At 37.2% G+C, this 25,001-nt stretch overlaps 1 protein-coding gene across 6 annotated transcripts in view; it reads left to right on the top strand.

The window, feature by feature from the left end:
- Positions 1-25,001, top strand: part of DCLK1 (doublecortin-like kinase 1) — a 322,359-nt gene that overhangs the window by 238,270 nt on the left and 59,088 nt on the right. For 3 of the 6 annotated variants that reach the window (XM_012723242.1, XM_012723241.1, XM_012723239.1), the window contains exons 6-7: positions 9,323-9,417; positions 23,985-24,072. In XM_012723242.1, the coding sequence (XP_012578696.1) occupies positions 9,323-9,417; positions 23,985-24,072 (183 nt within the window). Of the gene's footprint in view, positions 1-8,075; positions 8,429-9,322; positions 9,418-23,984; positions 24,073-25,001 lie in introns of those variants that run through there. The other 3 variants (XM_004680202.2, XM_004680203.2, XM_004680201.2) reach the window with 2 other exon arrangements.

Here is a 25,001-nt window from a genome sequence, read left to right as displayed (position 1 = left end):
TTGGCAAGTGTGAACATTTGAAAGAGGAGAAAACCAAGTTCCCTATTAATGACCTTCAACTATAACTGAAACACCATGCTATATACTCCCCCAGAAGTCTCTTTATTTAAGTTATTCAATTTTTCCTCTTGTATAGTTATATAAAAATATTTTATGCAACATATGCAGATAAGACAAGAATCAAAACTGGGAAAGTGAAGAGAATTTTAATGAACTTACTAATCCAATTTGTCAATTTTACAAAATTTATATCAAACACCTTTAAAGACAGATTGCTAGCTCCTAGCTTTCAGTTAATTATTTTTTTCCCTTAGCATAAGGATTTTAACTGTATATATTCTATGGAAGTACTTTGCTGCTTTGTATTTTCAAGTGAATTGTTGGAAACAGTGCACCAAAAGATACAAGAGGGCTGGTGATTCACCTCTTGTATTTTCTAAATTTCTTACATATAAAGTTTAATGCTCTTTCTATTCTCTTCCCCTGCACCCATCAATTCTCACTAGTGCTCACTCTCTGCACATAAATATTTCCAAAGACAGAAAGCTTTGAGCCATTTTTCTTGATCTACTATATAGGGAGTGTCCTTTATCAACTGTTTGTATAAACTTCTTGCATCTTGCAACACCACACTGATAAAGAAATGGAGTCATGAAGCAGACTATATAATGAAAGATGCTGCTGAAAAGCAGGACCCTGGTCTTTTTATTGATAAATTAATCATAGAGCATTGTAAGGGGAAGCAGAAAAGGAGACAGGGGAAGTAGGAGGAAAGGGGGAAGGAGGGAACTGTCATCTGTTGTATTAGGGATTAAGAATCTATTTCTCATTTGCTGGTGGCTTGGTGTTGTAATTGAGATCAAGCCGTAGTTCTTCAGTCAGGGTTTCAGTCTTATCAACAAGGCATTCCTCGATCTGTTTCTGGGGGCAAGGCCTCCCCTGCACACACCCCCCCACACACACACAGTAATACCTCATGACATGTAAGTTGGGAATAAGTTTATGCATCCTTCTTCAGTATCCCTTAACCCCAAGCGTTCCCGGTCATACTCATGATATCTACCCTTCCCTGGGTGATCCAGCTTTGTGCTCTTAATTGATGTGAAAGGCACTTTGCAGGATTGGGCCCCTATGACCAGGCAGTTCTGACTTTGCTGTAGGAATTCAGAACTGCAAGTAACAAGATGGAGGCTGTATCGGCCATTTAGGATTAAATTAACTCACTGTTAATGCCTCTATATAAATTTTATAAATATCTCCTGAACATCAGCACATCTGTATTCCAGGCATGTAGTAGGTTCCAAGAATATAAAGATGATTAAATCACAGTTCTTGTGTTCATGCAGGTAGACAAACATGTGCACTATTTGCTATAATAGGGTAGTAAGTACAGTAACAATCCAGAGAAGGAAGAGGATGTCTCATTAATGGAGTGAGAGACAGATTCTAAGAGAAAAAGATTTAACCATTGGTATTTGAAGAATACTGCCAGGATGAGAAGAGCCAGGAGAATATTAACACTTGATGAAACAATGAGAGTTAAGGCATAAAGGTATGAAAGATTATATTTAAGGAAAACAGCCAAGTTCAATAAAAATGAATGCTAGAATGCCAGGAGGAGCTTTGAGGAGATGATAGTAGCTAGTTGGAAGTGGTCAGATTGCCTAAGGCCATAAATGCATATTTTTTTTGTAGTTATTAAGGATTGAGAGGGATTTTTAGTAAGACCATGATTTTATTTGATTTTGACCTTTAGAACCAATGATGTAGAGGTAAAGAGGATGACTGCACACAGGCACCAAGGGCCAGAAAGGCCCCTAAGGCCCCTGCAGTCAGCCTGGCAAGAGAGCAGGAGGAAATTAAAAAGCAATGTTGAGAATGGGGGAGACTGCAAACAGGAAATGAAAGCAGAAACTTAACCGGAAGTGAGTCCAGAAGGAGAGGATTCAGATGAGAAGGAAATGAGTTCCATTTTAGGCATGTGGAGTATGAGTTTCTTTGGAAACCCCAGCAAGCAAAAAGGAAGAAGTTATTGCTCTTAAGTTAAATTTGAATGGACAATTTATGTGAGTGCATATAAAATAGTGATTTAAATTATAAAACATATGAAACCTCTCCCTCCCCTCAGTGAAATTTGTAGAGTAAGCATAAAGATGGAATCATGGGGCAACAACTGAAATGATAACACATCAGAAGCAGAAGAATCATGAGGGCACAGTGGTAGATGTCAAAGGTGAAGAAAGTTTCAAGATGGAAGCAGGAGGCAGAATTGTGATTAAGTCAAATATTTCTGTATTCTAGACTTTTTCAATAACTTTCAATGACAATCTTTTGGGAGACAGGCACCAGAGTACACACTAAGTGTATGCTCTGTATGATGACTGATTATCAACCACTGGATTCATATTTCCAATGAGTATATCCGGATAGAAGCATCTATCTAAAATGATGAAGGAAGAGCTAATGACAGGTCCTTCACTAGGAGCAGTGTACTGCAAGCATTTCATGCTGCTGTGACCCTGATGGTCAAATGCCTCCTGCTTCCATCTTGCAACTTTCTGCATCTTTGACATCTGTCACTGTACCCTCCTGACTCTTCTTCCTCTTCTGATGCATTATCATTTCAGTTGTTGCCCCATGATTCCATATTTATGCTTACTCTACAAATTTCACTGAGGTGAGGGAGAGGTTTCTTATCTTTTATAATTCAAATCATTATTTTACATACACTCCCATCAATTGTCCATTCAAATTTGACTTAAAAGTAGTAACTTCTTCAAGCAATAGTAGAAGTCAGCTCTGTAGATTTCTTCCACAGTGCTTTGGTGGCCAGTTATATAATTGATTATCATGGGATCTGGGAAGAATCCATCTAAAGTTCAGTACTTGTCTTTGAGGAGGTAATAAGCAGAACAAAGGATAGAGGGTTTAAGGAAAACATATCCAAACAGATCCAAGCAAAGCAAATCAGAAGTGGATATGATAGTGCTCTGGTGAGCATTTCAAACTCAAATAATTAGTTGTTACACCTGCTTGGCCATTTAAAAATCCTGTAAAGTTGAAATTTTCCCATTCATAGTAAAGAATTATACAATAAATTCTCTCTAAAGTAATTTCACATGTTAGTTGAATTTTAATAAGTTCTATTAAATAAGTGCAAAGCTTTTCTAATTGGCATTTCTTAATTGGTATTAGAAAAATTTTTAAAAGCTGAATTAAATATACATATAAAACATATTTATGAAATAAAATTGTTTATTCCAGCAGTGACTCAACAATAAGATGTGTGTTGTTTTCTGGATGTAATGAAGCATTTTAAGATGCTTTTTAGGTGGCCAACAAGAAGGAGTCTGAACAGAACTCCAACCCTAAAAATACAGGCTCCTCTCAATTTTCAAGCTGGTTGTGTTCCAAAATATTTGATTATAAATGACTCAATTGGCACTTGAGCTTCATTTCTCTTGAGTTGGGTAACACAAGTAGAAACTCGAGGCCCAGTCTTTAAATAAAAGAGGTAGGTCCAAGCACAACATGATTAAGTCCCCACCCTCATTATCCCTGTGTAACCATGTGATTTTCACAAAAAGGGGAGGTCCCTGTCCCCTGTCCCACCTAATGAGTAGCCAGATCAAGCTATAACAGAAGCTGGTGGGCTTAGGACATACGGAGACAAAGGGTACTTACTTCTCAGCTGTGGACTTGTATCAGGGACTTAGGGAATTTGGAGTAGCTATCAGAGGACAGACACATAGAGACACTTGGAAGAGACATGTGCATGGAGGGCCCTTGGAGGCTGACAACAGCAGCCATTACCTTGATTTGTATTTCAGTTTTGAACCTTTTGTTCCAGACTATCCTGGTCCCTTTTACCACCCTTCTGTGGTTCCCCAGAAGGTGCCTAGGACTTGGGGCAAGATTTTGGGCTTCATTTCAGGCAAACTTTATTGGCTGGACATTTACCCACAAGGGGATAGGTGGTTTTATCGGGAAACTGTTCCCCTTTCTTCTCTTCTTCCTTTGTGTAAGGTGTTGCTGAAAGCTCACAAAAGTGGTCTTAGAGAAGAGAGGCTTATTGGGGTCAGCTACTGGAAGGGACTCCAAGGGAGGAAGGGTCGTGCCAAGGGGGTGCAGGGAGGGAATTTATACCCAAGGGTTGAAAAGGTGAGGGAGGGTCTTGATGAAACAGCCAAGGTGGGATGTACAGATGAAGAAGTCAAGGCCCAGGTGATCCTCAATCTGCATGAACAGGGATGCGGCCCTGCAGGGTCCCATGGTCTGACATCTACCTCCTCCTGGATGCTACCAGCATCCAGCTCTTCTAGCCCTACTGCGCCACTGCCTGGACTGACCTAACACTTTCAGTGCACACTAATTTTATTAAAGTTTTTTCATTGTCTTTATGTGCACAGATGGTCGGACCTGTTGAATGTATAAGTTTGAGGGTTCTGGAGTGTCCTCAGTCTGCATACAACACCTGCAGACAGGGAGAGGGTTCAGATGTGTCTGAGGTACCAGGACTGGTTACTCAAGTAAAACATCTGAGATCCATTTGTAAATCCATTTTCTAGTTGTTTGCCTTTGGGCAACTTCTGTGAACCTTATTTTCCTCATCTAAAACAAAAAAATTATACCAACCCACAGTATAATTTTCTTTCTCCATTCTTTTTTCTTTCTTTCTTTTTTAAGGTTAAATCAAAATTCAGATGTTTTTCTTCAGATGGTACTGAGGTGTATAAAATACAGATTGATGTAATATAAGATGCTTCAGTCAACATAACCAAATTTCTGTCCTTCCAAACCAGCTACCTCTCCAGCCTTAATGCTCTTTTAACCAATCACATCACTGGAATAATTCCATTAACCTCTACCCTCCAGGTCGCTGCCCTAGAACAATGTCTCTTACCACAGGATCCTTATAGGGGCCCACATGCTCTCTCCTCCTTAGATGTTCTGTATGACAAACTTCTGCTTCTAGCCATTATCAGTTTCTTCTAATCTTCTCTTAATAAGAAAAAAGTTGTTGAGAGCTTTTTAAAATGCAAATCTGATCCCTAGCTCCTGCTTAAAATCAGTCAATAGTTTCACATCGTCCTTTGGATAAAACCCAGATGCCTACTCTGAAGGGGTGTGATCCTCTGAGTCATATACTCATAATCCCACACTGTAAGCCAATTTTACCTCAATTTTTTTTTAAAAAAGCCCCACATTATACTGCCCCTGCCTCCTTCTCCACCCTCATTCATAAGACTCTTTCCCTCCAACTCCACTTACCTGCCAGCCTAACTTATCCAAGTCTCCTCAGTGCATCAACTTTGCTGCCTCCCCTTCACCCAACCCTTCCCCTTAGAACACTTGACCTTCATTGTGTCCTACCTGCTATATCTGGTGAGCTCCTACTCAATGGGAGAGGGGCTAAAACCAGGAGAACTGGGGCAACAGGAAAGGCTGAGACACAGGGTGGTGATTTTAAAGATTTATTTATTTATTCATACAGAACTGGGGTACAGGCCAGAGATGCGGAGGGTGAGAGGATTCACCAGGGACAGTGGGGAGCAGAACAGGCAGATCAATGAAGTACACTGCTGAGGGGAGCAGCGGGCGGGTCAAGAGAGGTCTGCCGCGCCATGTGGATCACCTCCTGGGCAGGCGGGAATCGAGGGAATGGAACTCATGAGGAAGTGGCTTAAGCTTCTTAGTGCAGTGCTTTAACCCGCTGCACCACCAGGGAGGGCCCCAGGGTGGTGATTTTAAACAACACAGAAACAGAAGGAACCAAACAGCTCCCAGGACTGAAATGTTGCTGAGCTAGCTACCACCTAGAGTAAGATCGGTTATAGGATAATTAGGGGCCAGAAAAACAATCATGAAACTTCCTGACCACCTAGTGCCTAATCTATAGTCTGGCACAGTGGCAACAGGAAGTCTGACAGTTTGCAGTCCTAGACAGAGCTGGAGTAAGCTGGCATCCCTCCTTCACCCCCTCCTGCTGTCCGGGGCTCTTTCCTTTTGCTCCAACACATCCACATTTATCTGCTCTCTTGTTCAGTGTGGTGCCTGTTTTTTCTCAATGACAGACACACCCAGACCCACAAGCATCCACTCTACTAACAAAACTCATGTCTTGTTGCCTCTTACCCATTGCCCTCTTAACTCTTTAGGTGGATAGAATTCCAGTAGCAACACCCAATGCTTTCTTCTTGAACTACTTTATTGTGAGTACTAGTTTAGTTATCTGATATCCCTGCAGGCTAGAAGTAGGTGGCCTAAGAGAAAGTGCTAGTGAAGTGTAAAGGTTCTAAATTGCTTTGGTGAGATTTTGAACTTTGGACCATATCTGCATGTCAAGTTGCTTATCTTTATGCCTCAGTTTCCTCATCTTTAAAATAATACTGGCTGTTGCATATTGTGAGTTGAATGAATTATATATGTTTAAGTGTGTGTATATATATATGGGTATGTATGTGTGTGTGTATATATATATATATATGTATATGAGACCACACATGTTACATAAAAGTTTTCAGTGTATTAATTAGTTCATAGTAAATTGTCGATAAAGTTAAATGTATACATAATGGATACTTGTTAAATGCAGGCTTTTTGTTGTTTCTGTTTCGCTTTTTTAAAGATTTATTTATTTATTCATACAGAACTGGGGTACAGGTCAGAGATGCGGAGGGTGAGAGGATTCACCAGGGACAGAGTGGGGAGCAGAACAGGCAGATCGACACTGCTGAGGGGAGCAGTGGGCGGGTCAGGAGAGGTCTGCCACGCCATGTGGATCTCCTCCAGGGCAGAAGACGGGAATGGAACTCATGTGGAAGTGGCTTAAGCTTCTTAGTGCAGTGCTTTAACCCGCTGCGCCACAAGAGAGGGCCCTGTTTCTCTTTTTTAAGCAAAATATTCCTAAAGCTGCTTTCTGGGTTTCCATTTTCTCTTTATTTTCCATTTGCTTGGTAAGATGAGAGTCTCAAAAATATACACACTGTACGTGTTTTAGAAATTGCTCATTTCTTTCAAATTGGGTAACCTTTAAGACTGACCAAGTGATATCGAAATGCCAGGTTTTTAGGCCAGTCTTCCTGCTGGGAACTAGTCCCAGGCTGAGGTGGCAGCAGAGTACCAGCCAATTGGTTTAGAGAAAGAAAGTTCACTGAGACAAGGAACAGAAATAAAGTGGGACTCCCAGGCCAGGGAGGGGCAGGGTAACCGAAGTGGAGTCATGCCTCAGGGAACATAGACCACCTTCCCCTAATTTTTCTGAGGGCCAGTCTCACTGTCTGGAAGTCTCTGGGCCCAGAACTAAGACTCTGCATCCCAGCCCTTACCTTATCTTTAATGTCCCTGTTGGAATGTGCTGAGGTCCCCAGTCCTGAGGTCTCTACTCCTGAGAGTGTGCTATTAATCCCTTTTGGAAATTGTTACTTTAATCTCTTAACTCTTGGAGGTCCCTCTCTACCCTATCCTTGAAGCTACCTACTTATGCCTATCTTGTCCCCGGGCACACTAAGACACAAAGGAGAAAGGGGCTAAGAAATGAATTTTTGTATTCACAAAGCTTGCCTTCCAGTCAACTCAGTGGAGGGCTCTTGCCTTATCTCAGTTGTGGATGCTGCCTTTGTGGCATCTTTAGTCTTTGCCTATTCTGAGTCTTGCCCATAAAAGTCACTGGTTGGGGAGTTCAGTGAGAAGAGACTTGAGTATTCAGCTCATTTAACAAAAACAGGACTGCAGAATGCAAGCAAATTAGAGCATCCTCAGTGCCTCTTAACTTCACTCTGCCAAAAAAAATTAGTTGCCAAATACATTTCAAAGGCAAAACTACAATTTAGTGCAGCATAGGCTATGTGACATTTTTTAAAGGTCCCTGAAGAAGATGACAAAACAAGCAGCTTCCCAGTTTCATGGGCCCTAAGTGTTGGTGAAAACACTGTGTGTGAAAAATCAATAAACAATGTACCTTGCCACTGAATTTTGCGAGGGTGTACTTATTACCCCAGAGTCACCAGGCTTTAGGAGAGTTATTGTCATTTTGATTTTCAGATGAGTCACTGGGTCTCTTGCCCCCCTGAGGCACTTCATTATGATTCAGTGCAAAGTACTGAAAGGGCTTGGCTTCCGGGAGTGCCTGGTATCGGGGTGGGGGTTGCAGGCTCCGGTTGCCATGAGGCTTAATTGACACCTTTGATGTAGCCTAAGACAGAACCCGCACCTCCCACTGCTGCTTGGAAGACGTCAGCCTTACGCAGAAAAGGCATCTGCTGATGAATCCTGCATCTCATTCAGTTTGCTCTGGGAGCAGTCTTAGCCATCCTTAGCTCACCCGACGCCTCCCATTTCCGCGGGTGCTCGGTTTAGTGCTGAGAAGGGATTTCGCCTCTTGCTAGTGTCAGGTCAAACACTGTGTCCATGTTAGAACTCATAGAAGGTAAGTTAATATATGATCACTCTCCCCTGTGGAAAGTGTTTCTTATGCACCCGCCAGAATCTGTATGTCTCATTGCTAGTTCTACTTCATTGTGGATGTAAAGCATGTAAAAATGTCATTTTACAGGTAAAATTGTAGTGACCTTCTATATCTTTATAAAGTCATGTCTGTAAGTGTTTTATCAGTTCTTAGAGGTAATGTCTTAGGGAAAAGAATTGCTTACTCGAGTTATGTGGCTTTGATTTAGTTTAGTGATAATGTTGCATGAACGTCTAGAGAATTTGATAAGTTTCCAGTGATAGAAACCTAATGCAAAGCCACTTTACTTTTCAATAGCAGTAAAGTCACACTGTGAGAAGTTCTCAAACATCTGTGCCCATTACTTTTCCTGTTGAAGGCAGTCCTTCAGAGTTGTTAGGTTACAGGGCACAAGTGGATGTAGGAACTTCTGGAAGTGAGTTCTTAGCTATAAAACAGCAATCTCTTTTAATATCACTTGTGAGCTGTGCTAATATTTGCTCCTCTGGGTGGTCCTGGGAAACTGAACGCAGGAATTAAGGATGAATCCCACTGAAAATGTCTCTGAATCTTAGCCACCTTCTTAAAATCTCTATTGGCACTGTTAGGGGCATCAGTAATTTCTCAGGAAGTTGTGAAAAGTACACTGAAAAATGTATGCACTTGCTGCTATTGTAAACACAGGACTAGCAAACAAAACAGTCAATATCTGAAGAAGGCTACTCCCTAAAGCTTTTTTCCAGAACTACTAATAAAAAGGTGTTTGGAATTTAGCAGCGTCCCCTTTGCAGCTGTTTATTTTTCTGAGAAGATGATCTGTTATGAAAAATTCTTTGACATGTAATTTTTTTTTTCTGTGATTCTTTGTACTTCTAGTTAATGGCACCCCTGGTAGTCAGCTCTCTACTCCACGTTCCGGCAAGTCGCCAAGCCCATCACCCACCAGCCCAGGAAGCCTGCGGAAGCAGAGGGTAAGGAAATAAGCAAGCTTCCCTTTTAAGAGCTGGCTGAGCTGGGGTTCAGAGTGGCCGAAGTGCCTGCAAAGAGCCCTGTCATAACTGTGCTGCTTGTCTTTAAGAAATCACCAGGCTAGGGCCAGCGATGATGAACAGCAGGTTATTTAATTCTGCTTATTATCATTTCTCTTAGCTAGAACTCAGGGCTTTTAATGTCTCAGTAAATTTGTCCAAATCTAACTGTGAAAAATAAATATCTGCTTCTTCACTTATAAATACCCCATTCTTTTGTTCTGAATGCACAGATGTGACTGGCATTAGCTCGTACATGCCTTAGCTATAATAACTTTCATTAAATATGGACATAGACCTTCGACTTTTCTTAAGGAAGAAAAAGGAAAAGTGTCCTCATAGGACAAGTAAACCGTGGTGGAGAGCTGCTGTATGGCAAGAGATGATGGTCCAGAGTAATGTGGGGGCCCATGGCATGTGACATATTTTGTGAATGAGCCCACACCTTCTCTTTCATCACTACTTGTATTTATTTTCAACATCTTGTGTAGTGGAGAAGTTGATGGGCCTTATCACAAAGGTGATAACATTGCCAGAAACATGTTGAGGACTGGGGAGAGGAGGGCTCTTCTTTCAGGATGGAAGAGCTGAGGTTCTTCTCCCCTTAAATCAGTACTATTGGTCCCTTCCAGTTATATCCTGGCAAGAATAAAAGGAGTGGGAAGGGAAGGAGGGGGGAGCTACAGTGGAGGAAAAGAAGGGCTTTCGTGGTCCTGATTTCAGAAGTGAGGTTCGGGAGAAACTGTCGCTCTCAGGAGACCTTCTGATGGGACTCACCGGCCATGTTCATAAACAAAGGCTTCTGGGAGGATTCTGAACTTGAAGTCTGGATTGTTGAAGTTGGTTTCTTATATTGTATATTTTTGAATAAGATACTTGAGTCTCATAAATTTAAAATGCATGCAGGGTGGAAGGTCCTCTTTCAGACTCCCTCCCAATGTTGTAGCCACAAGACCCATTTAAAAGCGAATGAGAGGGAGTTACTCAGCCCCCATTCCCTCTGTCTGCCCCACCAGACATCAGCTTTTATTCTTTCTCCTCAGAACCACTGGCACCTTATTTAATAGTTTGGGTGATTTGGTGAGGCCAAGCTCCTCCACTAAATGGCTGTAGTATCTCAGATAAGTCATTTAACCTCCCTGGGCCTCCGTTGGAGAAACAACACAAAAGAAAGGAGGCTTCTTCCACTTAGAACACCCATAAATCCTATTCTGGTTCCATCTCAGTGTGTCCAAAACTGAGATGGTCTAATTTGGCATTTAAAGCTCAGGAATCATTAGTGAGCTGATGCAAGAAGAATTGGCCAGTTAGTTTACTAAAAAGTATATCTTTGAGTGTTGAATGGCATAGTGGGGTGATTCTTTGTTTAACAACTGTCATCCAGCGATGGCCCCCTCCATGGCTGAACTCTTGAGATCTGTAGCACAGACATAACCCTTTTTCACAGAAGATTCTCTCTTTTGAACTATATTCTTTAGAGAGTACACCTGGCGTAGAGAGTCCTCTTCATCCTTGAGCTAATTAAACTCAGATTCAGGATGCAGCTCATGGGTAGTTATTGAGGTTAAATTGGAGTGATTGAGAATGCTAACCACAGGTTAGTGTCTCTCCCTGCTTGCTGACTGTTTAGACCTCCAGTTTGGGGCTGCAAAGTGGTTTGCTGAAGTCTCCTTTTGTTGGAGGGCAAGGCTAGAATTTCCTTTGTCTGCCCTCTGTATTCTCACCATGATTTTGTTCAACTGAGGCAGAAAATTTCCATCTAGTTACCACTAGCTTATATAAGCATCACTGGCACCCAGGAAATGATTACAAGGATGTTTCTTATAGATCCTTCATTAAACTACCAGCACAAGCACCATACTAGAGCAGGAAAAACAATGCCTTTTGTTATAGAGAGACAAAGGGTTTAATCAGCATCTGAAAACATTTATTAAGCACATGTTGTGAGCAGAGTGCTGGATAATTCAGAGATGGTTCAGTCTCCAGGCTTTTGAATTTAGGCCATAAATGAACATCCTCCGTCCATGTACCATGTAAGTGCGTGAAGACATTCCCAGCTGCTTTCACTAGAAGAGCTTTCATCTTGGTGTGGAGGCAGCGGCATCAAATAACCCCTCCCAGTGAAAATGGGTCTAGAATATCCCTAAAAACTGATCCTGTTTCAAATTTGGTTAATGTTCCTCTCAAATATTTGGCTATGCTCTTATGCAGGAAATACTGAAATAAGTGAAAGATGGCAAGTGCTAAAAGAAGACACTTCAAAGAATAAATTAACTCTTTTTATTGCAAATTGGAAAACAGTAGCTACTTCTATTTTCCCTTCTGTGTTGCCTAGCAACATGGCCAGGAAAATGAGGTGGCTGCCCACCCCCACCCAAGACACACACACACACACACACACACACACTCACTTCCTACCTGGTTTTAAAGCACAAGAATGTAAGTTGCTTTTTTATTTAAAGAAATATTGAGACATTTGACCACTCTTTTTAAGTAAGAAAACCTACATTTTTCTGTTTGTTAATTTTGATGCTTAATCCCCTTTCTTTTTTCTCTTAAACTCGTATTTTTAGGTTACCTCTTTTGACATTTTAAAATAGTCCTCGGCTGTGAGCCAGATATTTTTCTTCATAAAAGTACTGGTGGTAATGTCCCAAGCAGCCTCCTTATTTTTCCTGAGCAGTGATATTTAAGTTGCTGTCTAGAAGCATTTTACTGGTCACAGAAGCAGATTTTGGAGGCTCTTTTCCATCTATGAACTTTTTTTGGTCCCATTTCTTAATACATCAGGAAGAAATGTGTTGTGGTGTGTAGGTTGAATGAAGCTCCCCATTATACTCCCACGTCGCTGACTTTTGTAGATTATCTGATCAGTCAGATGATGTGAGAAGTGGGTGGTACAAACAGAAAAAAGAAGCCAAGATTCTAGACACTGCAGATCTGAGCTGGTTGCCTGGCTACCAAAGGAGAGATCTAGTAGCAGGAAGGGATAGGAGAGAAAAAGAGAGGAGGTGATTGGTGAGTGATTGGGAACCGGAAAGAACAGTGGAAGGGATGAAGGAGATCAAGTTGGCTTTCTCCCTGTCTTCCAAGTGGAACACTTTAAAGAAGCAATCTTTATTAGTTTATGCTATGTGTAGCAATTGAGTAGCTCCTCAGGGCCAAAATTTTCTGACTATCAGTTTGAGGGTCCTGATAAATTATTTTGTCAGATAAGCACATTCTTTTTCTTCCCAGAATGGTCAGGAACTGTGTAAAGAAGCATTGCCCAGATGCAGAAAAGCAGTATTGGCACTGACAGACCTCAAGGGCTATAAAACTCAATTGGACATAAAGGCAAAGCATACAAACAGATTAGTCAGGATTTCTTGCCAGTGCAAAATACAGCACCATGGTTGTCTATTTGGATGGCTTCTTAATTATTACATTCTATTTTATCCAATGTGGTGGCTCACGGAGGATTCTCATTCAATGTTGCTCCACTCTTAAGAGATCCATAGGGCACCCAAGAATGCCAAGTAAACAAATCTATACTGCCCTTCATCTTACAGGACCTGTATCAACCCCTCTCTTCGGATGATTTGGATTCAGTAGGAGACTCAGTGTAAAAGAAACAATGGAGCTATGTGTATGGTTTGTGATGGGGTGAAGGTTTCCCATTTCTTAAGTGAAAGTCTAACAGCAAAACACACAAAAGAGCTTTGCATATCTTGAATTATGAAGATCAAATTGTATAAAATTAAATACACATGTATTTTATATTCATGATATTAATCCCTGCAAAAAATTAAACAAAAAAATCTACATTGGTTGGGGTAAATTTGAGCTCACACAGGCTCAGTTATGGAGAATTTTGTGTGAGACCTGACTTTTAATGAATTTCATGTATGGATCCAATAATGGATAGAAAAACATGCTAATGATGTAACGTTACAGTTATATTTCTGTAGCAGGGTTTTTATTTCAATTATAATTTGGTATGTAAATATCCTTATATCAGCATATAAGGTCATAACTAAGGAGGACTTAGGCATTAGGAAGTTTCCCTGTTTATGTTGTCAAGTAAATGTTATTTGTTAAATTATCTATTGTTGGAGACAGCATAAATATACATTAAGCTACATACCATTATGAAGAACTTGTTCAGTGGCATTGCTATAAATTATTTAGTTCCTTCTTGTAACCATAAATGTCATATTTGAAATGTGTAAAGGCTGAATCTATGAAATTCTTTTTACACATAGATTCAAATAAAACATGTCTGGACTTGTTCTACAAAAGCAACTTAAAAAAACAGAATTCTCTCAAATGGTGATATACAAATCAGACCCCAAATATCTAAATTTCCATTATGATATATCTTGGATCTTTCTGATATTTTGGAAATTTTCATATGCAAAACTCCTTTTGTGTAAAACCAAGTATGTCTGTAACTAGAACCCATTGTTAAACATTAACCTACTAATTCTGCACTTGTAGTCCTTTATTTAAATATATATATATATATATAGTTAGCTTTGCTTAAAAATAAAATAATTATTTTAAAGTCTGAATGTTAAAATTAATTTCATGTATATGGTCTGTTGTATTCAAGCCATAGCCAAGTAGTCATTTATTTTTACTAGTTCAAATACTAACAATTTAAGACTCATGAAGCATGGTTTTGGTAGTCTATAGGTTTGACATATCTCAGTAGGTGATAAATTAAAAATGTATGATGCCATTTGGAGGCTTTTACTTGAGTTTTTTTTTGTTTTGTTTTTTTTTTTCAAATTTTACTTGAAAACTGAATTGAAAAACAAAATGATTTAAGATGGAGAGAAATGCCACTGTAATATTCTGTTTAAACGCTATCAATTTATCTCCTTGATAAATTGTTCAACTATCAATTTTTACCATCTGGTTTATAGTTACATATGTTACCATCTCACTTTCTAAGTGAAACAAAATATTTCAACCAAAAGAGGTTAAAAAAAAAAAAAAACCAGAAATAGTCCAGGCAAGCCAACAGCATTTGAAAACATAACCTTATAATAATTAGTGCCTCATTATCCTGTCTATTGAGGAGAAAGACACTTCTCTGGCAAGTTATTTGGGAACCACAAACTGAACCATTCCATCTTGAAAGAACAGTTCATAATAATACCTGTTCCAGACTTCAGGTTTTAAAACTGTTTCTAATAGAAATGAACAGAGACTCCTGCTGAGATCAAAAGGCTGCTTTGTTTTAACTGAAACAGTAAACATCTGTGAAGTTGCCTATGCTGGTGTCTGTTCTAGTTATGTCTTTGTAAAATGCATTACTTAATACAGTTGAGTCCATAAAGGATTAGTATGTATTTGACTGAACTGTCAGAAATGCAAAGAAAGCAGTGGAACAGTTAACTGGAATCTGGTGGGGTAGATGGTCCATAACAAAAATAAATTCCAATAATTTTAACTTCCCTGCACTGTCAATCTTATAGACAACTACTGCTTAGAGAGGTCCAATAAATGCTATTTGTTCTGAATAAGTGGCAGATATTGCCAATTGATATGAAGCCCATGGCTTTGTTTAGACACGGCAAAAAGAAACTGGACTTGTACTAATTGCCGATAGATATCATAGCCAGCTTTCCATTCAAGCAGTTCCAAGGGAAATGCTATTCCATAGCATTTAATCTTTTGAACATATGACTTTTATTAAAGGACTGTTCAGGGGCAATATATATCATTTACTTTTGAAACTAAAGTCCCTAAGAGATTGAAATAGCACACCATTTATAGACTTTGAGATCTCTTTCTATGCAGAGTGTAATTCCATTATGCTACAGAAGAAATTTGAAAAATCCTTAACAACTAACCAGCAGTTTTCAGTTCATTGGTGGAACCAAATCAGTGATTTATAGGTATTTAAGATTTACTTACTTACAGAATTCTTTTTAAAAAATTAGACAATGAATTTTAAAATTGTTCTGTTGAGCTGGAGAGAACTCCAGAAAAAGTCATGCATTTTTGTCCTATGGTAAACCTTAAATTGCTTTGAAGTCATTTTGCTCTAGTTAAAATTTTGGTTGGTATTTTTTCAAAATATCAATCATGTTTTCTTGATAACTATCATAAAAAAGATATTGTACATATTTTTTCTGCTTTCAGCATTTTAGAAATACAAAATTTAGTAATTTCAAGTTTGAAGTTCAGTGTGAATTCAAAAGACTGGTCCTGAAAGTCATGTGATATGTCTTGCTTAATCAATAAAGTGTCGGGGGGGAGGGAATTCCACAATGTTCTACACTGTTATAGACTTTAAAGTTCTACCCAACTATACACATCCCTGTGTTCATATATTGGCTCATCTAAAAATAAAAAAATCAAATACACCCTCTAAAAGCATTCTGAACCAGCATTTATATACTCCATGTGTTTCCTTCATTAACTAGCAGGGGCATGGTGGTTATGTCAACTGTACAATTATGGCTTTTACTTTCTTTCTTTCTTTTTTTAAAGACAGTGGACACTAAAAACCACATTTCTTAATAAAAATGGAAGAAAACATAAAATAATACTTCTGAAAAATAATTTCATATTTTTGTCATTGGACTACTAAATTTTTCACCTGTGGCCATATATCTATACAGATGTGTGGGTGTTTATGTAAATTTGTAAGGCTCAGTGTGTATGTAAATGTGTTATAGAAGTCTTTGTGGATGTGTATAGGCCAGAAATAATAGTAAATTAATATTTGTGATATAGCTTTATAAGTTACTGGCTTTTATGGAAATACATAAAAAAAAGTCATAAATTGCTGCAATGTTGGATCATGTTTAAGTTCAAAAGTAGTTTGCTAAGTTACTATGGCAAAATGATTCCAAATACTCAGATGTACTGATTTATTTTTAAAAAATTGGAATCCAGGTTAAAAAACATTTGATATTCAGACAAATACAACATTGCATTAACAATGAAATATAAGCACACATTTATGTTTATATATCTGATATCCAGTTAATGAAATGATTGAATACAATCATCAATTTAATATGTGTTTATTGAAGATATTGTCAATCATAAATTCACTAAAAAGGAAGTACTAATTTGGAGGGTTCTGAGTAGTCAAATTTATATTGAAGCACAAATAGAACAGAATCTAAACTATATTTGAAGTTGAGTAACAAAGCCAGATAACCTATAAAGCAATTTTATATGTTTTTTTTGCAAAACACTATTTTAAACTGCTGGCATATTTTGAATAGTAACCTTACTAGTTATGAATTCATATTATAAGTGTATGTGTGTAAATATATACATGCATGTAAGTGTGTATGCATACATGTACGCACACACACTGGCTGATGTTCTTTGAATTTACTCTATAAATATACACTTGCTATTTATGCATATTTGCTTTAGCTTTTCGAATTGTGCATGTTAATGACAACTGTATTTGAGATATCCCACAGTACAGTGTGAAAATTAGAGGTATATTGAATTCAATGCAGTCTATTATACTGTCAACTGAAAAATACTTGTAATTTTATGCCTGTAACGCATATGGAAAAGATAGGAAATCTGAGGTTCTAGCTATAATTTTTAAGGGTGCATGATAGATAGTGTCTTTAAAATGTGGTTCATTTTAGTAAAGATGATAAATTCCAAGATAATATAAATGATGCATGTAATACATGGGTGTTTGCGTTATAAATGGCCACAAAATATTTTTAAAGCCAGGGTAGGAGGTATCTGAAAAGTTAAGGAAAAATTATTAAGGTTAATTTTCTTCTAAAGTTTTTTTTTTAAGATTATATTCATTAACAATGCAAGGAACTGAACTTATTTGTTCTAAGAAATTTTTTACCTTTTAATATATTATGAATGTTAATTTGGATAAAATTTTATAAAATGATTGACATACTTTTTACTTACAATTTGAGTAATTGTATTCCCTTTAAAACAGTAGTTGGTGTTAAAGTGTTTTAAACAGCCATAGGTTTAAATTCCACCAGTAATAGGAGCCATCAGCAGAATCTTATAGAGCTGAGTGCTGAAATGTTTCATTTAACTAATTTTTAAAGTTCTGTTCCTTTGTGCTGTGGTTTCACTGTAAAATGTAGTACCTTGTGTTTCACTGGACTCTGTTAATTCCTGTCAAAGTTAACTTTGTGACATCACCTTAGGTTACATACATAATAAACAGGAAAAATCTGCTATGTTGTTCAGTGAATTCTTTCAGAAAACTTGGTAACTAGACATTGAAATTAAAATGACCGCATAGGGTAAAGGTTATTTTCATATTTATGACACTCGTGATATAATGAACATCAGCAAGTGATACTTGAGAAATTGCAAAATAGAACTAACTACATGACATTATCTCAAGTATAAAATCCTGAGAACAAAATAAGAATACTATCTGATGAAGAATTTTATTTCATTTGGTTACATTAAAATCATTAATGCACTTTCAGAGCTACCTTGAGGGTAAATTTTCCAGCAAATTGGCAACTGGTTGAAAAAAAAATTGCCGTGCACTTTTTCAAAAAACATTTTAGCTATCTCCCAGACTTGAATTCATTTTTCCTGAAGTTGTCTAATTTATGGGGCAAAAATGTATAAGATAATGATAACAATAAAATACTTGATTCTCCAGCTTTAATTTAGAATAATAATCCATAATCTACTTATCCATAAAATAGTATAAGAGAGAGAAAAATTTCTACTGATGTAGGTACAATAAATTTTATTCTTAAGTTATTATACAAAATCAAAATTCTGGCTTTAAATATAACATTTCTACTAGATTTATTTTAACTTTAAAACTACAGTTTACTTTAATTGATTCTTTTTAGTATTGCTTTGATAACCTAAGTGTAATCAATACTGTAAAGACTAGAGGTACAAATGGGGGAATGTTTGCGAATTTATAAAATTCCAAATTGTGTTTATATTTTCATATATATATATATATATATATATATACACACACACACATATATATATATATATATATATATACACACACACATATATATATATATATATATATATATACATAGATATATGTATAGTAGAGTTTAAAATAAAAGGCAGCTAGTGCTTGGAAAAGTAAGGAACTCCTTTCTTCACACGCTGGGAATCCCAGCTGAGGAGTAAATCATAGAATTATTTTATTGAGAGGAGATATACTAAATTGCTTCCTGGTCCCCTTCCAAACTCTTGATTTCTTGAAGAGAAACTTATAAAAGGAGTCAGCGTGTCCTTCACCACCCGTATCTCTTAAAGACAATAGTTCAGATCCTAATTTATAGGTCTTAGCCTGATTATGGTGACTAGAAAAGAGAGACTAAAAGACTGCCTCATACAATAGAAATGTAAATAAATACATTTATCTTGTATTCTTGGCTTCTGTGACTACTAAATATAGATTTAATGACAATATCCCCACTTTCATTTTCTCTTTCTGTAAGAGAAACAAATTTTGTAGTAACAGTTCTCCAGTTTTTTAAAAGCTTTGACCAAATGTTTGTAACATTTTGCAGTTTTCAAAAGTCATTTCTGTTACCCACATGATTATCCATCCCATAAACTTTATTTTGGCTAAACTTACTGTGAAGAATGCAGACAAGGGGGATTTGGAAAAGGAGACCCCTTTGTACCTTGTTTCAAATAATGGAACTCTCAGAGTTGAAGCTCGATGTCATCAACTTATTGGTCCACATTCACTTGGAAAGTAAATAAACGTGTGATTTTTTCTATATGCATAAATAATACTATGGATTTCAAGCTCACTGTATAAGGATTATATTCAATTTTATTACACAAAGTCATTCTTTAGAGTTTCTGTAAGCTTCAAGTCAAGAGTACCTAGACAACTGTGTATTTTTGTTATGTATTCATTGGTTGTTTCCTTTATAAAGTTGGTTAAGTTGATTTCTGATTTTTTAAATTTGTTTTCCAGCTCAATATTAACAAAATAATAATTGTATGCCTAAGTAAAATATGAATTAGAAACAATACAATTATTTAGCCAATGCTCAAGTTACCTAGTCAGAGTTTTCTACCTTGATTAGATCCATTGGGCCAATTGGTACTTTTGAAATCTTTATATGGAATGGACTCTGGTTGATTGACACCATTAATACAAATAGCAGGACTAACTCATACTTTTATATTTAAAATGAACTGTTTTTTTTTTTCTACATCGTCATCAGATACATCTTGGTAAAATATGGTTAGAGCTGTTATGTCAGATTTCTCACTTACTTCAAAAAAGTGTGATATGTTCTCCATCTGTTATATGATCCCAAGTTAAATAGCTACACTTAGGATGTGTTCTTACTTAGGGCAGTGCTTTTATGAAGGTGTGCCATAAAAGCATCCAGGTGCCAGGAACCTGCCCACATGGTTCCCATTAGATCTGCTTGGAGAGGTGATGACATTTCAAATGTCACAATATCTCTAGAGCAGCTAATTGCATTAAATTCTAAAATAACTATGTTTTTTATTGTATATCCAGATGTCTTAGAATTAGCAAACTTACTAAAGAAAACAGAATCTTATAAGTATATGCACTATAAAATGTTTTATCTGCTTAGAAAACATAATAGATAAACCCATATATAATTATGCAAAAATATAAGTGGACTTCTTAGCGTCTGTTGGTCATAAAGGTTGATTTAATCTCATTGGGTTAATTCTAAAGAATATAGAACTTGCACCTTTTCCTATTTTCAAAATCATTCAATCAGATATAAGGATAATAACTAAAATGTTTCAGCTCTAAGTATATTTAGGATTAGTAGCAAACTTATACAAAGAGCCAATCTGATTCTAATGACTTCAACTGGGAGAGAGAACAAAAATGTTGGGTGACAAATCAGAACTCAAAATAACCAGCTGGAAGGATGTGAATGTAATAAAATGACATTTAACATGAGTAACTGAAGTTCTAGACTTGATGGAAACCTCCAACATCTCAAATGTAAAATAGAATGATCAGTCCAACTGTTAAGCTCATGGAATGACTAAATGTTATGACTCTATCAATAAGTCAGTATGATCTCAAATGCATTCATTCTCTATTCACAAGAAAAAAAAATATGTTTTCTGCTCTGGGCTGATCAGGGTGCACCTACAATATTACCTTCAGTTTGTTGCTTTGTTTTTATTAAAGTTCCACTGTTTTTATAGCATTGTATAAATTTTGCATACAGTTTTGAGCACCAACAATCACAAGAGAGGGAGTAACAACTGATTGTGTCACTCCACCGGAAGCATCAAAAGGTGATGAAGATTTTGCATGATTAACAACTAAAGAAACTGGGAATATTCAAATTGAAAAAACACAGAAGGGTCCAGTAACTATTTCCACATGCAGCAGGTCCTCCATTAAAGCCATTTTGTTCAAGTAGTTTCATTGTAACAATGATGAGGGGGAAAATGTACTGGTGATGCTGTACAAGTGGGTGGACTATGTTCATTATTTGAGAACCTGGTTTTGTTATATGTCATTCTGTTTAAAGTTGCAGTTTCCAAGAAGCGATGAATTAAGTCAGGGAATACTGTATCTGAAGCACTGTCTTAGGAAAAATGGTTTCCATCTGTTCTGATGGCCCCAGAGGTGAGATCTGGGACCAAAAAAAAAAAAAAAAAAAAATGGGAAATGTAAAGGAATGTCTTTTCAACCTAATTTAAGAAAGAATTTACTTTGCCTTATATTAGCAGTTAAAGAGCTACCACGGGAAATAGTGTTCAATACTGCAGTATTTAGTCAGGGTCTACTTGACCACATAGTCAGGATTTTTGTAGCAGAGATTTGATTTCTGGGTAGAAGTAGGATAGAGTAGGCAATATTCAAGGTCCATTCCATTCCTTTAAATTGCTTGAATACATAAATGGTCATTGTTTTGGAAAATGTGTAATGCTGTCTGTCTTTGGGGAAAACAAAAGATAACACCAATAGAAATCAAATTTTTTAGTCCAATTAAGCATAACAGGTAAAGTGGAAGCTTTCAGTTGAGTAAGGGATATATTAATATACCTTATTTATAATTGTTTTTCAATTAAAATTGTCTGTTACCCTCAAACAGCATGAAATTTAAAATGACAGTTCATTCTCAACAAATCTAAAATTGAAAATAAGAAATTTTGAATATTAGCAAACTTGTGTTGAACCCTATTTTCCCCCCCAGAGATTAAAAAAAAAAAAACAAAAACCTTGAGGGCTTTTTGTTCAGAAGGCAGAGAAAACACAGCTGGCATTGTGGCAAGCATTCAGGGCATCAGACATTTGGTGGCACTGTTGAAAATGTAATTCATTAGTTGATAAAGCAGTTTAGTGAAAAATATCCAATAAGTTTATAGAATACAACAGCTTAAAAAGCTGTTTTCATATACTTTGGGTCAGAGTTCTAGATTGATTATTTGATGTTCTTATTAAAAGAACAAGTTTTGGGAATGAGTACATAAATTGTGGACATCTTTGTGATGAAACATGCCGCTAGTCTATTAATTCTGCTGTTTGATGAAAGAATGTCTTTGTATTCTAAAATTTTAAACACCATATGACAAGACAACACCTGCCACCCCAAACCACAATGTGTCTACATTATTAAACACCATTTGCTATGCTGCTGGAAGAAATTCAAGCATCAGAAAACTCAGAAGAGAAGATCTGCATCTTAGACATTTACCTACTGCTTTTCTGCTGCAACACCATTATGTCTATGGGAGAAGCAATGGCACAGGAATAAAGGATCCCACTGTTCTGAAAAACACACACCTTCCTCTCAAAGGTGGTAATGTTAATGTTTATTTTCTCCAGACATCAACATCATAAATCTGCCTTGTCTCAGCCTCCCATTCCAATATTATAAATACAAGGTTTTCACAAACAGACATCCGTAAAAGTCAGCAGAGCGTGACTTAGAAGCTCATGCATTTACAGTGCCTTCAGCAGAGTCCGTGATGACTACACAGTGTTATACAGAGAAAAACTGTTTCTGGGTCACCATGTGATCTGAATCCCTCTTTCTAGCGTGTCATGGGTGAATGTGTGCTGCTGGTTGCAAAGTGAGGCTTCATGAGAAAGAATGGAAAAGAGCTTGTAAGTAACCTGATTGATGGGGAATTCTTACAATATGGGAAAATAAAGCGCACATCATACACACGAGGTGCCATTTGGATGTGGACTAGAGTAATCACAAAGCTTCTATAATGTCCTATAAAGAAACATGAATTTAATATTTATTCCTATTGTGTCAGCCATCAGCTTCCATGAGTTCTCCCAGTGGAACATGCTCATCTTAGGAGCATCCAGGAAAAAGTTCCATGAAAATTGAATCAAGTGACCCTGCAGTGATTTAAGTAGCATTTCCCCAAATATATTATCTATTTGGTAAAATCTAAGACCTTTGAACTTCCTATGTGAGGTATTATTGAACATAAATCATTCTATAAAGCTTCTCCCTCTTTGTGTACAATTAAGGCTGGATGGAATCGGGAGGAGGTTGAAGGGAGACAGGTAAGCAGAAGAAAATAGGCCAACATTGCTTCTCACTACCTCTTCATTATTAATTCAACTACAGATGCTCTTTCCCTTCTCTCTGCTCCACAGACAGCCGGCACCATGCGCCAATGCCACCCCCTCACCGCCTCCTGCTCCCATCAGGCCAACCAAGTGGATAAACCCAGGGAAACAGAAGGAAGATCTTTTAGGACAAGCTGTGTTCACTATTTAGAAATAGCAATGAAATGTGAAAATTGTCTCTCCAGGGATAAGAGCAGAGATGGAAATGTTCATTGTTAAAGTACTGCCCTGTAGCTGATCATACTATTAAATGTTTGATATTCTCCTCTGGGCTTTCTACTTTAGTTGTTACCCTATTTGTTTTCGCAGGTTTTGGGTCAAAATACACTAAAAATACAAGGAAATCAGCAGGTTTAGGCTTTTGTTCCCATTTTTGCTAGACTTCTTGTGTAATATTTAATATATCAATAACCTAATGAGTGCTTGTGTCTTTACCTCAAGGTGGAATTAACAAACCCACTCTTTTGCCTTCTTCAAGGATGTGGTAATGCTGAATTTTTTTTAGGATATTCCATAGAAACAGACTGAAGAGAAATTTTTTTCTATTGTAAGAATAGAAAAAGTGTTGGATGAGATCAGAATGGCGCCATATTTGAGGCCTGTTTGCAGATAGACTGGAAGTGTGAGGTGAGATACCTAAAATCTGCCAAACTTAAACAGTGAGCTAAAAGGTGCTAATTTTGAGAAAAATGAATAGAAAGTCAAAGAAATTCCAAATTTACAATGATTAAGCTTTCACAGTTAATACCACCTACTGGTTCATGGGATAGGAGAAGAGGTGATCCTGCTTGAATAGTCTAAGTAAGACCCTCCCTATCCTAATTTATAGCCAAATCTTCCTGGTGGTGGGTGCAGCTATCTCTTGAGATTCTGGGATGGATGTAGCACCTGGAGACTTGAATGATTTGACCATGTGTTTTTATTCTTTGTTTCTGTTTCCTTTCAGAGCTCTCAACATGGAGGCTCTTCTACTTCACTTGCGTCCACCAAAGTCTGCAGTTCGATGGACGAGAATGATGGACCTGGAGAAGGTGGTGAGCATGCATGGAATGTGGTGCTGTGGAGGTCGCTTAGCTTGTAGAAGGGACAGAGGACAGATTGGCTATATTCACTCCAGGAACCTGTAACTTCTGAAGCAGGATAAATGGAGGAGTTCATAAGGGTCAATGGCAAGAGGATAGGATTAATAAGGCCCCCATAGGGGATCAGTGTCTATTTTATTTGAACCTAAAAAGAGCATTAACTTGATTTGAAGACATTTCACATCCTCTGAGGGTGTAAAGATCTTAAGAAGGCAAGATGTTGCCCACTCTGAAAATAAAAAGGGGTGTAATATCTATCCCACATTCTTTTCACTTTTAACATATTAAAGACAGTTTAATCTGTTGACGACTGTTATAGCCCTGCTGAGGTACTCATATGTGAACTCAACATGTGAAAATATGATTTTTCACAAAGAATTAATTGGTGGTAATTGCAAAAGTATTCCTGGTCCCTTAAGCTAATGCTTTTTAGAATTGATTTCTTTTGTGATGTGGTCAGACAGCCTACATTTAAGCATTGACATTTTTCATGGTTTCACTGGATGGTTTTGGATAAACCTCTTCAACTCTCTACATCTAAGTTCTTATTTTGTACAATGGAGATTGTAGTACATGTTTATTTCCTCTCTAGGGGTAGTTATCAGACTCAAATCAATTATGGGAAAGTATTTAGAAAAATATAAAACTACTATCATCAAGATATTATGAAAAAATCATCTACCTTATTTGTTATAAATGAAATGGTTTAATTTTCCCAAAGTACCTGGAGGTGGAGGAAGCACTTTGATTTTATTCAGTGAGATTTATGATTCATACAGAATTACTTCCTGACAACCATCCACTATCAGACATTTTTGTATTTCCGAAAATATCAACTAGCCATTTTAGGAGTCCCTTTTGTTGCAATGTATTATATTTAC

Source organism: Condylura cristata, unplaced genomic scaffold, assembly GCF_000260355.1.
Source record: "Condylura cristata isolate star-nosed mole 26May11 unplaced genomic scaffold, ConCri1.0 scaffold00010, whole genome shotgun sequence".
Taxonomy (NCBI): domain Eukaryota; kingdom Metazoa; phylum Chordata; class Mammalia; order Eulipotyphla; family Talpidae; genus Condylura; species Condylura cristata.
The sequence above is the reverse complement of the archived record's forward strand: the minus strand, read 5'-3'. Positions and strand labels throughout refer to the sequence as shown.